We start from the raw sequence: 17,142 nt of genomic DNA, 5'->3' as shown, positions 1-17,142 counted from the left end.
CGGGTAAGGCGTATACATGCCACAGTATCCCGTTTCCTATCGGAGTTCTCCAGAGGCCTATACAACGAAGCAAGTTCAACATATCCAGGGTCTCTTTGGGTTATCTGGCTTAATAAACTCTGACATACGACGTCGTGATTATCAGTCCTACGAAGCTGGTTATCAACCTGACCCATCGACCCGGGGTTGCCAAGAGCGTGTTCACGTAAAAGGGGTGGAGTTAGCGTCATTTAACCTATCACAATCATCACCGCATCTGGTGTCAGCAGATCGTCATATCTACAAACATTATATTTACAAAAACTACAAACTATATTAACAATATAAATATGTTAAGACAAACAGGCTCCCAAGAGACACAGCTGTAGTAACAAATGCAGGAAGGACAAAAAAAAAAGGAAAATCTGCGAGTAAAAACTGCAGCTTATATTTGTCCCATCGTTAGTTCACCTTAGAACTGACTATAATAACTTGTTTCTTCTCTGAACTGAATGTGTTGCTCTGACTCTTTAAAGTGGAGAGTAGAAAAGGTTTTAGAAGTTATATGTTAACTGCAGCTCTGACCATCACAAACAGAGCAACTTTGAAGCACTAAACTTTAAAATACAATTCAAAGCCACAAGAAAATATTCATAATTGTACATCTTCAACTAAAATGTTACAGCACTTTCTTCAGTCTCTGTTGAAGGATATCAGTGAAACATAATCATGAACTAAATGGACTATAGTCTAATATAAAATCATGCTTGTCCTCCCCCCTCTCGATCAGCTCCGGGAGCTCCACGATCAAAAGATCTGATTGGTCAGTGGGCAGAGATTTCACAGTTTGATCTCTTATCTCCAACATAACCTGCTCCGGAGCAGGTTAGGTGTTCAAGTTACCGTGGTGATATACAGGTAAAAAGTAATTGACCCTCGTAGGACTGAAAACCCAGGTTAACCCTGAAGTTATTATCCATCATTTAAACATACTGCTGGTTAGAAAAGGGGGTAAATCCCTTTAATAGTCTATTTTTAAATTCGAGCTATTTTACTTAAACTGGTACTTTTACTTGTGTTTAAGTAAATGTGTTTTTTTAAGTAACAGTACTTTTACTTGAGGATAATATTTTAGCAGTCTTACACCTCTGCTGACTTACCTTTCCTGGGTATTCACCCTTGAAAATGAAAATAATACTTGCAAGAAAAATTTCAGTAAGCAAAAAGTGCCAAACAAACAAAGAGACTGAGCTCTTAACAATACCAGTCTGGTCCCTTCAGCTCTGATCCACTCCTCCAAACTCCATCTAAATCAGAGGCTCCCCACCCTCCTTTTATGTAGGAGCTGGAACTAACCATAAGGGTGTGGAAATCAGTTCACTCTCAGGTGAGTATTATCGGTTCTACAAACAACAAACTATCTGCAATAAAGCTAAAGCATGTCAAAATACATTTCAGTTAAGTAAATACTGAAACTAAAATACTAAAACTGCCTTTTAAATAACATTTTTAATCTCAACAATCTAAATATCCCTCCACTTCTACCAAACATGGCACCTTCCACTTGATCCCCCCCCCCCCCTTAATTATATGAACGCTGGGTTCAGCTCTGTTTGACACTTCCTGGTTGAGAGAGAATAGTGCACTCAAGTCTGTGTAGCAACAGGTGACTGGCAAGATATATTTGATGTGTAACAATAAATAAAATATTTTGATGTACAATAGTACAATGAGTAATTCAACATCTAATAAACTTACAAATTCACTAAAATTGGTTGCTCATGAATGTAGACCACTATTAGTGGTAGAAGATAAGGGGTTAGAAAATGTGCTAAAGATAGCAACATGTGATCCAAACTATTTCAGATGATCATTACATTATTGTAACAAGATGTGCAAGCTTGTCATCTTGTTAATTAATTGTTTAGTATCGCTGTATGAAGGTATTTTTAACTTTAAAGATTAGAGAAGCGGTTTACACAAACTGTAAAGGTGTGTGCTCTAATAGTGAAGCAAATATGATTATGATGCATATTTCCCTATATGGCTTGGATACATTTTGGAAAATTTACTTTAAGTCATCCGTCTTCCTACATAATTCTAATTACTTGGTATAAATCCATTACCAGCAGGCTGTTATGTTTCCCTCCCTCTGCCTTGACCTCTTTGGGATAAATTGCTGGGTTAACAAGTTTCGGTCCTCTTAACATTCGGCTGTATTCATTTTAACCTAAATACAACTAAAGCTGTAAAGTAATATGTTTACACTGTGTAAATCTAAGCCTCACTCATAAATTGCTTGTCAAAATCAATACTTAGACAAGCTAGCGCTACTGAGGATCTATTTGTATCAAACATCCTCTGCAATATCAATGAAATCAAATGAAATTTAAAAATTAAATAAGATCTCACTAAGAGCGTCTAATTTGTAGTTTTAAAATCTGATGCATGTTGATGAAGCAGGTCTCGTTGGTGTGTAGCACATGTCCTCGTGGTGCAATACCAACACACTATAACCTACATTAACATAACGTGCATAATTTACCTCAACTGTGTCTCTGTCTCTGTATTACTTTGCTTGCTAATTCTGTTTTGTAATCTAGCCTCATAGACTGTAAATATTTCGCGCAGCATACACCCACAGGTTGTCACTGAAACAACTCTCCTTGCCTTTGTCAACCAAGTGAAATTGTTTAGATAAAAAATTAAAAAATCATTAAAAAATCTCTTAATTTAGAATTACATAAACATAAAGATTATATTTAATGCAACCAAAATAAGCAGATACTATCGTAAACATTTTTGTTTGAAAGTTGCTTAAATAATTGCCACTAAATAAAGGATGCATTTATATTGAATACATTTTATCTGATAATTATATTATGTTAAATGTACATGACTACAGAATCATTTATTACAGTGCAGTTGGATACAGTTTGTCAGTTGAATTGAAGTGACAAAGTGTGGGTGGGGGTGGATCAGTGTGATACACTAAACCTGTAATTGGTTTCCACCTTTCCAGGTGCCTGGCAACGATCATGCTGTCCAGCAAGTCCAGATGAAAGAGAAATGAGCTCTAATTACAGTTAAGACCTGCAATCTGGCAGACAGCCACAGACAAGGTATTTTCAAGGAAATTATCAAAAAGATGTCACCTAGAAACAAAATAATGAACTGAAAAATGTCATAATGGTGCTCTGAAGATCACTTAAAAATCCATTTGTTTTGAGAGAAAAGCTTATCAAACATATTCAAAGAAAAAATGCATTCTTGATTTCTATCCTGAATAGAAGTTGCAAGGTGCTTTTAAAATTATTATTTTACCTAAACTGAAATTATCTGAAGAGTATTTGAGCTAAATTACTTTCTCACACAACGAACCATTCAATTGCACTCAGAATTAATTAATTAATTAAAAATAAATTAGGCCAACATATTATGCCCTCCTTGTTTTTAGGATGCTCCGGCTGCATTAAATCAGCATGTATACATAAGGATCTCCACAAGAGTATGGGAATAGGCTATAGCCTATTTAGGCTGTGCTGAATATCAGCACGGCTTCAGTCTTAAAAACACCCAAAGGCCACGATGGAAAGATATCCACAGCTGTAATAGTAGTAATAACAAACCCTGGGGTTTTATAATAAGCCAGGTCCTTTGTTTAATAACAATAAAGTGCAAACACTATTCATTAGACTGTCAATTCAAGGCCTTAGCAAACATCCCAGCCGTCATTGAAACAACAGATTAGACTGGACAAAAGCCAAATAACAAAGTAAACTATCTCAAGGACAGAGCGAGAATGACTCAATGGGAGGACAGACATAACCCTTAAAACAACATCTAAAATATTCTCCCCTTTAATGGTTAAAGAAAAAACATTTGTCCGCTTCCAGTTACTTTGACAGGGGTCCTGATAGTAGCTTTAGTTCGTTGTACCTTGCCCTCAAGTGTCAATCTGATGTTCTGAGTCTCAAGTAGTGATGTGTTCACAGCTGACGGACTCACACTGTGCTGACGTGGGCTCAGGCATCTGGGAACACCAAACAACCACAAGGAAAAGATCACATCACCATGGTAACCTTGTTTAATAAGGTCAGTGTGACGTTGGCTGTTACTTAGCAAATCTTAGCAAAGTATTAGAGGGTTTTCATGAGCAATCAGTTAGTGCAAATCAAATTTGTGTAACTATTGTAAATTCATTTACATCATAGCTCTTTATTTTGACATCTCTTTGAGCCATTCATCCAAAACCTTTACCACTGTTACATTTAAACTCAAGGTTTAGCAGCAGTGAATTGCAGAATTTTTAGTTCTACCCATATTTCTGCCTTTTTATCATTGTGCCCCAATTAATTTAAATTTAATGCACATTAAGGAAACACATTTTCTAGTTAGCTATGTTTATCATTGTGGCAATTCAAAATGTTACTTTGGCATGTCATAGCACATCTACAGAGGGTCCTTGACTAGAAATGGTTTCCCTTCACAGTTGTACACTAGCAACAAAGCCATGCTGGATGTCTATGCTCCCATTTAGCAGTCCAGATGCAGATGACAAGTGAGCAATATTTCCACAATTATAAAACACAATTATTATTCAAGAGAGAAAATGAGCTTTTCAGAACAATTGCAGCTGCTGGTAAAATAAAACTTTATTTTCTTACAAGAAAAGTACAGAGATGCACTGATTGGTTTAATGAGCCACTGAATATAGGAGAGCTTAAATCAACAAGATTGAAGTGAACTTCATTCTATTGCTATGTCAAAAAAATAGAAAACAAAAAAAACAGTGACATCACAGGTGTAATAAAACTTGCACAACTGGATCTTCTTATATAAATAAAACTTGGCTTGCCACACCTTAAACATCCTCTTCCAGAAACGATGTAATCTGATAATAATTGGGCAAGAGTGATGAGCAAACTCCAACCTTTTTTTCTTTGCATGTGCTGTGCCGTGGTTTGGAAACATCAGGACATTTAATAAAATGGACTGAGATCTTCTGACTATCAATGGCATGTTATATACTGCAACTAGTTCAAAGGCATTGTCTATAAGACTTGAGAGTTAAGTTTTCTCTAGCTATAGGTGAAACTTTTATTGTACTTATTGTATTGGAAAGCGGTGGTATTCTGTTTAATAAATGCATTTTATCAGAAAGTTAACCTGCATTTAAATTCAAGGACAAATGCCTTTTAATAAGTATTTAAGTCCCTTTGTGGACACGCTTTTTGAGAAGTGTCCTTGAGCATTGTCTCCTTATTTGGGCAAGTATCCACAAGAGGTCTGCTGCGAAAAACTACAATTTGAATGATGTCACACAGGACCTTGATGTAAGTAGAGCTGAAGACACAAGTTACAGAGCGTTGTACTCCACACATTTTGACGGATCAGTCGTAAAGTGTTTCTGGCAGATAGTCATTAGCCTCTTCAATCCCTGTGGGAAGGAAATCAGAGAAAAAGGGAAAGTGAGCAATATTATGTATGAAGATGTGACAATACTTCCCCTGGTGAACCAATTCCTCAAATTTCTGAACATCAACAGCTAATTTATACAACTTTTTTTTTTTAGCATATTTAGAATTTACATAAAGGTCCTTGTTAAAGTGTTTTGGTACATTGATGTGCAAAGTGACTTAGAGAAGCAGTCTTAGAATGGGCAATGGTCATACACAGTATGAAGGGCCCCGGCACCTTCAGACCTAGTTTACACAGAGACGCTGTGACAATAAGACAAAATAGTTGAGTAACGAATTGGCGTCTGTGTTTCACGGGGGTGAAGACGCAAGCTTTGGATTGCGAGCTCCAGGATGGGGCGACACTGATGCGGGGGGGCGTATCGCAGCCATATGAACAAAGAGGCGCGAACTCTCTGGCTCCGATGACCTCACCACACCCCCCCCCCCCTTAAGTTTGGACTTGCGCAGTAGCCGAGAACAAACATAAACAACAATGGCGGCGGATCCAGTTGGGCTTGTGTTTTCCTGGCATTTCGGGGTCTTGTAGTTTAGTGTTTCACGGAGGAGCAATTCTACTTCTTCGTCCGTCCAAACGAAACCATGCGAAGCTGGAGTTGCCATTTTTGCTGCTACTGTGAAATAATGAATGTGTGTGTGTTCTTTTCCGGTGGCCTAAAGAGGATGTTGTGGAGGAAGTGGTTACACTGGTGAGTGTCGCGCGTGTCGCGTCGTAAAGTTCCACTGCCCACTACTGGCCGGACATGAGAACTACGTTGTTTTCACTCAAGCAGATGGAGGCAAGACCTGCAGTGTAGACGATTTGTACTTCAAATCTGGAGTGGAGTCATTTTTGCGAGTTTCTAGGCTGCGTTCTCATGGGAACGGGGCCTCAGACTTATGTCCAAGGGCAAGGCACTGAACCCCTAATTACTCCTGCTGCTGTGTCAGCGGCATGTTAGTGTTATGTATTATGAATGGGATTAGTTAATACTGATTACATTGCAGCCTCTGCCATCAGTGTGTGAACAGGTGTGAGTGTGTAGTGTAAAGAGCCCTTTAAGGAGTTAAAAGAAAAAGATATCTTTGGTGCAAAACAGACGTTTTTTTTTTCAAAAACTTAAACATTAGGATAAAAATGTACTGTGTATATGTTTGTATAATTACTTGTTAGCCTCGTAGCATAATTGCCTAAGTCATATTCTAAGGTTTCAGAAAACAAGAAAAAAACTTTAAGCAATTATGATATAGGCTAACGATATATATACTTTTATACACTTCAGCACTGCACAACTGCAGCATTTACAGCAACAGATACATTCTTTCACTGTAGCTGTCATATTTCCAACCACACATTCCCAACCTAATTAGACTATACCTGTGTGTTTACAGAATAGTATAACAACCTCACCTGGATGTATTTTCTCTGTGTCTCATCATTAAGAACATGGGCCACGTGCTTGGAGAAGATCTTTTCTCGTCCGGTACGGGCATGGATACCCACCATTGTCACACCAATGGGCCAGGGAGCATTTCCAATGGCCATCTGTAGATAGGCATCATTTGCCTGCACATGTTCAATAATTAGAAAATGGTGGAAAAAGGGAGACTAAAACAGTGTAAACTACTTCTATAGTGATACTAGCATACCTTGACATATTCTCTCTCCAACATGAACTTGATGATGTCTGTTATTGAGTCTTTGATGTCAGCTGGTAAATTCTGAAATACATTATTATTGTTACATTTCTAACTTTTGAAAAGTTGACTTGGAGAATAGAAAACCTTTTCACAGCATCTGCGTCGCTCGTTTTACAAAATGTTACCTTCTTCCTGAGCTTCCTGAAGAGAGGTTTTAGGTAGGACTCAGTCTGTGAGTGGGTGGCACTGGCCAGTTTGCCCTGAACACTTCGCTTCACATGGTCCTCACGACTATTCAGATCTTTGGCCCATACACCAAGAAGAAACTACAACACAGGAAATACAGCAATCAACAACATGTCCCTTGTAGCAGACTGACTCTCAATGATGTGACGATAACAAGCATCTGAGGGATGAAAGTTGTTGTGTCAATCTATTAGTGTTATGTATTAATAGGGTTGTTAAACAATGCTGGAGGAAGACATGTAGGATCAGAAAGAAACTTCATCAAATGGAAATAGTTGCAAATGGTCATCTCTAAAATCTCTTAAACTGAATACAAAATAAATCGTCCTAATTACAAAACAAAAACTGAATGTGAATATAGGACATTAACATGAACAGCAGCGCCAGCAGTGGAGTATACATTTTCCCCAACTGCTCTCTCTAGACTAAAAGCAGAGTCTTAATTTTTCCTGTCTCACCCTCAAAAACTTGTCAATAAGATCTTGGTCTCCATGGTCGTCTCCTGTGCCCAATGTTTTTCCAAGAGCCTGAAGAATAATGAAAGTATGAGTGACAAACTGAACCATAAACTGAACGTACTTAAACCCACAGGAATATGTCACAATTAAAAAGTGTATCTAACTGATGAACATGTTGCTCCCACATGTTTGTGAATGTTTCCATCTATACAAAATGATTAAAGAATTATTAGTAACTGGATAGCATCTGCCAAAAACCTCTTGACCATGACTTCGATTTCATTTACCTCCAGTTCTTCTATTGTGGTGTGTTCTTCGTGCACTTTGAGGTCATGCTGTGTGTCCAGTTCTCCTGGCTCTCCAACAATCTCATTCCGGTACTGCAGGTCAATCTTGTCCATTGCAGCTTTCAGATCATTTCTCAAACCCTAGCAATTAGACAATCATGAAAGAGTGTCAACGAGCACACTTGCATGCAATTGTTTCCAATGCAGACCTTAAAACTTCATCTGTTGAAACATAAATCTGTATTAAAAATAATAGTAGCAACATCAATCAAATTAACATTAAAAAGACAAATTACAGGATGTAGTGGATTTATGAGACCGGCAGAAGGAAATGATCAGACTGAATATACCCATTTAAAAAGATGTGTTTTGAGATAAGAAGAAAGAAATGTTAAAAAAAAAAAAAAAAGTGAAGTTGGTGCCTTCTTCACCGAGAAAAGGCAGAAAGTGTTTTTTTTTTTATAGCTCGTGTGGGTGAAAGACACAAACTCACAAGAATGCACAGCACCACAGGCTACTCCGACTGTAGCTGCAGTGTTCTGATGCAAAATGATCATTTTTGTGTCATTGGAGGCTCCTTTTCAGAAAAGAAATACAACGCTCTCCCATCTCTGGGGAAAATCAGGGTGGAATGCATAATCATTCAAAACAACTAACAGGTTTCTAATGATACAAAGCTTAATGCAAATGGATGGAGTATCTCTTTAAGGGCCTGTGTCTACTTACAGCATTTTTAAGCTGACATCACTCAAAACCATATCAGAGCGCTTTTATGGCTGTCTTAAATTGCTCGTTATGCTTAAAACACTGACACTTCTGAACTGTATTGATTTTTTTATTGAAAATAAGCACAGCAAGTGCAAGAAAAAAAGCTTCCATGGACACAGGCCTAATGTGTGATTCTCTTTTCCATGTCTCCATTAGAGACCAGTTCAGCTTTAATGAACGACAGGACTCCATCTCATTCCGCCTTACCTTGTTTACTTCAGGGGTCAGAATCTCGATTTTCCTGAGTCTCTGGAAGGCTTCATAATCGGACTCTCCAAACAGTCGGATAGGTTCTCCTCGCTCTCTGAGCCGTCTAATTACCTACACAAACAAAACGGTGAACAAGATGTTTAACGTTTTGATACACAGTACATTTTGAAAAACTGGAAGTGAGGACTCACCTCCTGTCGTGACAGTGTCATCGGTAGCTTCTCCTCTGTTAGCTCCAGTTCTAACACTGGGTTAGCTGAGGTGGAAGGCTCATCTTCTTCCTTGTTATCGATCTTAAAGGCAAAGTGGAGGAAAAAGAAGAAGACTGATGTTACTAATGGGATTTAGAGGTTATATGAAGGTCAACAATTTCAAAATTGCACATGTGAACAGCATCTGTTCTGTATGCATAAAACCTCTGGACTGAACGTAATGTGTATAAATATGACAACCTGGATTGCACTACTTGTGAACCCTTAATAAAAGGACATACAGTTATTCTATAAAGAAAGTCGACTGATAAATTACCATTAAAAGAAGCATATTAAGTGATAATAAATCCCAGTCATAATGTTAATGAAGCTGGCTGCCCTGTCTGAAGCCTTTCACAAGCAAAACATTTTCTGAGACTTCTCAACACATTAACTAAACATATGCTACCAGATCATGCTTTCAAAGGAGACATGCAACCTGTCCCTTTTAGATTGTGAGTATATGAGCACAATCTAAAAGAACAAACAGGAAGTGATTACTAAAAGCCTTACCAATAAACAATGGGCCTTGCTCAAATAATCACTGCATATACAGCATATGTGCAATAACCATTGCTTGATATTTGACATTGTATGTCTTGCACAAACTTAAATCAAAAATGCATTTTTCCTTTAGAAAAGGTTTCAAAGCAATGCAGACTAGTAACAAAGAAAACAAAACAAGACTCAACTCAATATTAATCAAAGTATGAAAGCTGCTGTTACAGAGGATTTGCAACAGGACGTGACGTTGTTTTAAGTTCAAAGTATAATCATTTGAAGGTAATTTCAGTTCTGTTTTCCATGCTGAAATCCACACTATGTCTGTGCCCCACTCTGGCTTTGTAGAATCATTTCCTTGTTCCCTTTCTTTTTGAGTTAGAAAACAGATTAAAAACTAGAAAACAGTTTGTCCAGCATACAGTCCAATTGTCATAGTGGTTTCTATACATGTAAATAAACTGTATAAGCAAGTGTATCTAAGTTAATTGGTAAGGGGTTCCTCAATAAATTCACATAAAAACAAGTAATCTGAATAGATTTAAACACAATAATCAAAGAAGCAAAGGAGGCACATTTCATTATTGATCTATTGAGTCTGATCTTGTATTTATCTCATCATGTTGCATCAGAACCCCCTACACTAAAAGAATAAGATATATCCACTATGATTGTTCTGCTTTTCTTTTTCACTGGCATTATAAAGTCAGTATTCAGAAAGGGTGCCAAGGAAGCGGAGGCCTTTGGGGCACAGTGTGTTATGATCTTTTATCATGCATCCTGTCAGTTACTTTCACTGTGCAATCCCATACCTTGCTCTCAGGACTCTCTCGCTGAACCTACAGATGCAGGCAGCGGAGGCAGGTTGGGGAAAAACAGCACAGCAGACACAGACGTAAACACTAATGTACACCTGAATATCAGCGCCTGACTTTATTTTGTTGCCTGGAAAAAGCTATAAACATATTACTAAAGACTGTCTTACAAGAGATACAAACTGGACAGGAGAAAGGATTGATTGTGCATGTGTGATACACAGAGGGAGAGAGACTTCTTGACACAAACCTTGTATCCACATCTTCTATAGTAATCCTCTTGTTCTTTCTGAGCAAGATCTGACCTTTTGAAGAATTTCTGGGAGTCCTGGAAGAAAAAACACAAAAAACAAACAGATTTACTTTAGAAAGATCAAGACATATGATCCTTTTTCAGAGCCATTAAAAATTCAAATTAATCTGTTTATCCTTTCAAAAAAGTGTGACAGTCATTCATTCTTTTTGTCTAATTGTAAAACTAAGTGGGTATGACAATATCTACCAACATGAAATATCACGATGATCAAAATGAAACCTAGCTATGAAAGATCTAGTGTTTGTTTTGTGTGTCTGATGCCACCCTGAGGTAGGGCTGTGCAAAATACCCATATGGCTAAATAAGTAAGTGGCAAAGTAATAGCTCTGAGAATAAAATGTTTTAACGTATTACTCGGATCTCTAAAGGACCTGAAATAAAGTGTCTTTAGCTACAGGATCCTTATACCTCTGCTGTTATTCTCAACCAGGACGAAAAGCTCCTGAACCGAATTATATAAAGGACATGGTCATTATATCCAAAAGTATAGATCCCCGAGGGATGTTACAAAACAGGAGGCAAATATCAGCAAGCATAAACAAACATATCAGGCTTATTTGTGAGTCAAATAGGGTTATAGTTCATTTTTGGGTATGAGATAATTGGGGCCTGTGTTGAAGAAAAACCGATAAAACACATACGTTTACGTTTCTGCTAGCCACTATGCTAAGCTTAGCTTTTGTTGTTAAAAATCAGACTGTGTAAAGACTGAGACTCGTCCGCTACTCGTTATACCGTAAATGGAGACTAAAGCTGTATCAACACTCGTAAAAAAACACAACGAAAACATAGGCTTCTCGAAAGGCCTGCTAAGTGAAATAATAATCAAAGCACAAGTCAATAATTTAGCCAGCGGGCTAAGCTGCTAAGCTAACAAGACAAACAACGTAAACATGTACTCACGCTAACGAGCTGCGTTTCTTCGACAAGTTTCCTTTTCCGTGCGATCTCAGCTTTTAGTATATCCATCTCAGTTCTTTAAAAAACGTGCTCTCGTAATTCCAATATTTACACAACTCGTTGATCTGTAGCAAACACGTCCTTAGATACCTAAAACGGAAGTACATAACTGTAACTGATTGAAATCCAGAACTTCAGTGTAAGAGTCAAAAATCATTCACCTTTAAGTTTCAAAATAAAATGTTTAAAACATTGTTTAACGGCAAGCTAAACACAGATGACATTATAAGAGCATATTATTTGACTTTAACAAACCTGCCTTATTAAAATAATTCTAAAAGAATTTGGAGTCTATGAGTAGTAGCTACATTTATAAATGTACCATATGGTGTCCTACGTTTGCAGCTTTTAAAATGAAAATCTGCTCCAACCGATGGACAAAAGGTTACTGAGAGAAATGAAGGCTCCTAAACTCTGAATGTTATTACATGAAATGGTAAAGCACTTTGTAAATCACTCTGTAACGTTGGTTTTGATAAGTGCTTTAAAAACGTTGTTATTATTATTATTATTATTATTATTATTATTATTATTATTATCATCATTAAGGTAACATCAATCCAAAATATAGTCCTTATTAGTGCGAACCTGTTATCTTTAAGGAGTACATTTATTAAACGTCATGTGTTCATCAAAATTGTTTAATTTTTGCATAAGGACAAAAACGAACTTAAAAACACAACTTTTAAAATCATAATTGCTTTATTATCATGTCTGTATTCGGTGACATTTAAAGCCAGATAGCCTATACACCTTTTCACAAAAGAACTGTCTGAACTGTCTGTGTTAGGTCATGTTGTTATTTTGCTGCAAACGGGCAGCTGATGTTTCTTTTCATGAAGCAAGTATTAAGCCATTCATTAGGCTATGCTTAAATGAAAGAAATTAAAGAAATGCATGTCATGCTGCCATGCCATAAAGGTATTAGTCTGGTCATTTTAAATAATTTTGACATTAACAAAATTATCAAACAACCCAGAGTTAAAGTCGTGTTGAACACACACTTGGGACTCAGAAATAAAAGGTGGTTATTGAAGGTTTTATATATATATATATATCTATAGGCAATTTTGGACTATATAGGCAATTTGACATGAAGACTATCGCCTATATTTAAGACTCCAGACGGAAAGTTTATTGTCAGTCACCAAGGTTTCATTTGTTCTATAAGGCCATTCCTTTGTCTGGACACTAGTAGCAAATTTGTGACTCGACCTTTTAGATGAGAACATACCATCAGGTGGCGCAAAGGGATATGTGACGAATTTTTAATAATAAAGTCATTAATGTATTTACATGGTCAGAGGGGAGCCCGCATCTTGACAGGGACGAGGTATGGGTCATACAATCGCATCTGAGGTTTACTTAAGCTTAATACAATAAAAACCAGCCGATGACATAATGTTTAGCGCAGCCTGAGGAGAAATTTAACTGATTAATAAGGCAGACGGACAGTCGTTCCGCGGAGTCTATCATTGAGCTCGTCTTTCTGAGGAGCGATTTTCCACCGAACGACTTACTCGAGAATAGAGGCTACATCCCGAAGATGGAGTTTGGAGAAAGAAAGAGGAGAAGGAAGTCACAGAGCTTTAAACTGGTCACGGATGAAGGTAGGCTGCTGCTGCTGCTGCTGCTGAATGAATGAATGATGCGAGCCCCTCCAAGACGCGCGTCTCTGTCTGGTGTTTGTCTGGCGCTGTGTGCCAGCAGAGACGGCTCTGTAAACAAAAGCTACGGTGAAGACAATGCCCACAGTCTTTGCCTCTGTCTTGGCCATTAGCTATGTAAATGATTATAGTATGCAAAAGATATAGACATCTTCAATATTGTAGATGCAAAAATTGAATAAAGAAAATGAGAATATCCCAAAAATATTAGTCAATTAGACTACTGCAGCTGAATTTTTCACTTTTTGCCAAAGATTTAGCACTATAGGCCACCTCTCTTGACTACACTTCTGAATACTACCTACAGGTGGTAGTTTTTGGATTGGTAGTGGTGGTGGTGGGGGGGGGCCACTTTTCTTTCAGTCTTTATATGAATTCCAATCCTAAAGTTGCCAATAGAGTGACCATGGATGCTGCTGTGCTTGATGGTGTGTCGTTGTAACAATTAATGCAGTGATACGGTAAATTTGACTTACCCCCACACTTCTCTCTCACCATAGTTTTGGTTGGAGATGAAGGCATGGAGATCAAGAAGCAAATCACAGGAATGATGAGGCTTCTTAGTGATAAGACTGGCAGGTTTTATCAGCGTGTGGGAGCAGAGCAGGACAGCTTGGCAAAGGAGCCCCAAGACAGGCCTCTGACCTGGGTTCATCAGCCTGCGGCCTTAGAGGAGCAACAGAGTAACAGCTGGAGCTCTGCAGGGGAGCCAGGGCCTTCAACTTCATCCATATCCACCTCCATCCAAAATGGTCCAGGTTGTAGCCAGTACAGCACCCGCTCCAAAGCCATGAGGAACCTCAACAACACCACCAAGGATCTGATTAAAAGAAATGAAGCTAACGGTATACAACAAAAGCGAAAGTCAAGAAATGCAACACTTCTCTATAAGACATATGTCAGAAATGTGCCAACAGAAAGACCTGGTGTTAAGTCATCTCATGACTTTTTCTGTATAGCTACTTAGTAGAATTATGAAAAGAGAGCCTCTACCATGAGCAAGGATTTTGTTACTATTTTGAGGCAATTAAAAAACAACCTTTTCACAGACAGAAACCTTGAGCAGAATCCAGACTCATTGGTGAACATCTACCACAACATGCCTTGCACACTAATCCAGAAATGTTTTACATTTCCTTGTCAGAGAAAAAGCAAGAAGGTATTATTTTACATGCATGTTTGGGACAGTAACTATAATCAACATATGAATGGCTTTTCAGCAGATGTTCTCCCTCCTGTGGAGGCAGACACCCCGTGCTGTATGTGTAACTGTAAGGGCACCTTGCAGGCCATTTTGCAGGAACTATGTGCCATGAGGAATCTGATGCAGAATCAAAAAGGTTAGTTGATCAAACGCTTTCACAGTCTGAAAAACATTTGAATGAGAAATATATAATGTGTTTCCTTTTTTATAGTGTCCTTGGAAAAACAGGAACAAGCAGCATCACCATGCCAACCTCGTCTTAGTCAGGGCCCCACTGCTCGCTGTAGGCCCCGCAAGAGGAGACCAATCTACAAAGTGGCACCGCTCACTGTGCCTAGTGCTAGAAGAGCTACTCCTGCCCCTCTGGAGGCTTCCCCCTATATAACTGTGCCTGCAGATGCTAAAGACAAGGAGGGCTGTGAGAAAGAGCAAAACTCATCGACATCAAACAGTCATCCTGTTTGCTCTGAGATTTCTGTGCTGCCATGTCAGAATAATCCAGTAACTATAGACAACACACACAATGTTCAACTAAACCTAATGAAGGAGCCTCAGTTGTTAGAGGTAATCTGAATGTTAGCATACATGATTCTGTATATTTTCTGTGCTTCAGCTCTTTATTTTTTATTGTACTATTCCCAGATAAAGGTAAATGTAATATCTTAAAACAAGAAAAAGAAAATTATAGGGAAGAAGATAGATAGATAGATAGATAGATACTTTATTGATCCCGAGGGAAATTCAAGGCATCCAGTAGCATTATACAGACAGGCAGGACACAAGACATTAGTTACAATACACACCCGCTGTCCCCCCCCCCTGTATACAAAATCCCCCAAACAAGATATAGCAGCCCCTATGTGACTAAGAATAAACATAATTATATGTTAAACCTGTGCAGTTAGCATTAGCAGTTAGACTTAAAACTAATATAGCATAATGAAAGTTAGAAAGAAAAAAATTAGACAGAAAAATGTAATGTATTGCCCACTGTTTTTGTATAATCTTCCTAAAGGGATTTTATAAGAACATCTACAAAAACAATCAAAGGCTGCAAGTGTTGTCTCTTTGTCTTTTCAAACTGAATTTCTTTTGTTATAGCACATCATTGTACTTTAAAATGTCACAATTGTCACTCTCTGTTTCTCTTTCAGCCTGAGGTACGTCTTGCCGAGAATTATGACGTATATATATCAAAGGCTCAGCTGGATTCAATTCTTGTGAACTATACACGCTCTGGAAGCCTGCTGTTCCGCAAACTGGTGGGAATCATTTGCTTTATGTCTTTCGTTAATTTTACAGTTATGTGGTATCAATTTCACTCATTAGCTAAAAACTCAGAAATTATTTAATATAGAGCTGCTGTATGTTTAGGTGTGTGCCTTCTTTGATGATGCTATTCTGGCTAATTCCTTACCAAATGGTAAAAGGAAGAGAGGCCTCAATGACAACCGTAAGGGTTTGGACCAGAATATTGTGGGTGCCATTAAAGGTATGGGGGGGATTAAACATATTTCTTGAGTCATATTTGCATAAAAGAATGACACAGGAGACATGAATGTTCTTTGTACTATGTCCAGTGTTTACAGAGAAATACTGCTCCGAACATAGAATAGAGAAAATGCCCGGGCCTCGGGACTGGGTTCAGATCCTTCAAGATCAGATCAAACTTGCCAGGAGAAGGCTGAAAAGAGGTAATGACTGAGTACAGGCTAATAAATGTTTTCTTTATGTTATATCCAGCATGTTTGGTTAAGTCCTTAATCCTGTTTTAATATGCAAAAGGGATTTAAGAGTATTTATTGTAAGTTAATTGATTTTTATCGTTGAATGGTAAAAGTAAAATACAAAGTTTAGCAGTCAAAGAGTTGTACTTTTCTGAATGTGTCAGAGGTTTACGTTGTTCTACTTTTGGGATTGCAGAAGGTGTAGAAGCAGAAGAAGTCTTAAATAGACCTTCGACAAGTATGAGCCTTTCTCTTAATTTCTGCACCCAATCTAACATAATCTTCCAATCCATTAGCCTCCTCTGAGCCCACATTGTCTTTACCTTTCACAACCTCACTTTCACATGCTGGTGTTTCTGGCTCACTGTCTTTGTCATGCTGGCACTGTAAAATCAGACATTGTCACGCAGCTTCCCAAAATGTCAGTTTATGACCTTAACACCTGCATGCACTATCCCCTCTATGAGGAAGGCTATTTTCATACATTTTCATGAACAAATTCATTGGGGCTTTTTGATAATTCTAATCTTAAATTAACATTCCTTGTTCCTTTTTTTCATAGGATGCAACCACAACAGGCCTGCAAGTCTGGAGGTGACTGTAGCGAACAAGACCGGTTAATTACAGGGCTGCCACAATGGCCTTTAAAGCAG

General features: G+C 38.0%; 2 protein-coding genes across 4 annotated transcripts; one reads left to right on the top strand and one right to left on the bottom strand.

Moving 5' to 3' along the window:
- Positions 1-4,614: 4,614 nt before the first annotated feature.
- On the bottom strand, positions 4,615-11,991 carry prpf18 (PRP18 pre-mRNA processing factor 18 homolog (yeast)). 2 transcript variants are annotated; one of them, XM_079345347.1, is made up of 11 exons: positions 11,835-11,991; positions 10,866-10,943; positions 10,613-10,639; positions 9,240-9,341; positions 9,046-9,159; positions 8,071-8,211; positions 7,784-7,852; positions 7,265-7,405; positions 7,089-7,160; positions 6,850-7,005; positions 4,615-5,419 (listed from the first exon to the last, which is right to left on the bottom strand). In XM_079345347.1, the coding sequence occupies exons 1-11, from the start codon at positions 11,898-11,900 to the stop codon at positions 5,339-5,341; spliced, it is 1,047 nt and encodes a 348-aa protein (XP_079201473.1). In that variant the 5' UTR covers positions 11,901-11,991; the 3' UTR covers positions 4,615-5,338. The 2 variants fall into 2 exon arrangements, with proteins under 2 accessions (XP_079201473.1, XP_079201474.1); XM_079345348.1 differs by lacking the exon at positions 10,613-10,639.
- Positions 11,992-13,201: 1,210 nt separating this feature from the next.
- On the top strand, positions 13,202-16,986 carry bend7 (BEN domain containing 7). 2 transcript variants are annotated; one of them, XM_079346723.1, is made up of 8 exons: positions 13,202-13,501; positions 14,059-14,403; positions 14,782-14,898; positions 14,974-15,326; positions 15,917-16,024; positions 16,137-16,254; positions 16,343-16,456; positions 16,686-16,986. In XM_079346723.1, the coding sequence occupies exons 1-8, from the start codon at positions 13,438-13,440 to the stop codon at positions 16,793-16,795; spliced, it is 1,329 nt and encodes a 442-aa protein (XP_079202849.1). In that variant the 5' UTR covers positions 13,202-13,437; the 3' UTR covers positions 16,796-16,986. The 2 variants fall into 2 exon arrangements, with proteins under 2 accessions (XP_079202849.1, XP_079202848.1); XM_079346722.1 differs by having other exon boundaries at positions 14,779-14,898.
- Positions 16,987-17,142: the final 156 nt, after the last annotated feature.

This window comes from Symphodus melops (genome assembly GCF_947650265.1).
Source record: "Symphodus melops genome assembly, chromosome: 6".
Taxonomy (NCBI): domain Eukaryota; kingdom Metazoa; phylum Chordata; class Actinopteri; order Labriformes; family Labridae; genus Symphodus; species Symphodus melops.
Note: the sequence above shows the minus strand (reverse complement) of the source record. Positions and strands in the feature narration are given on the sequence as shown.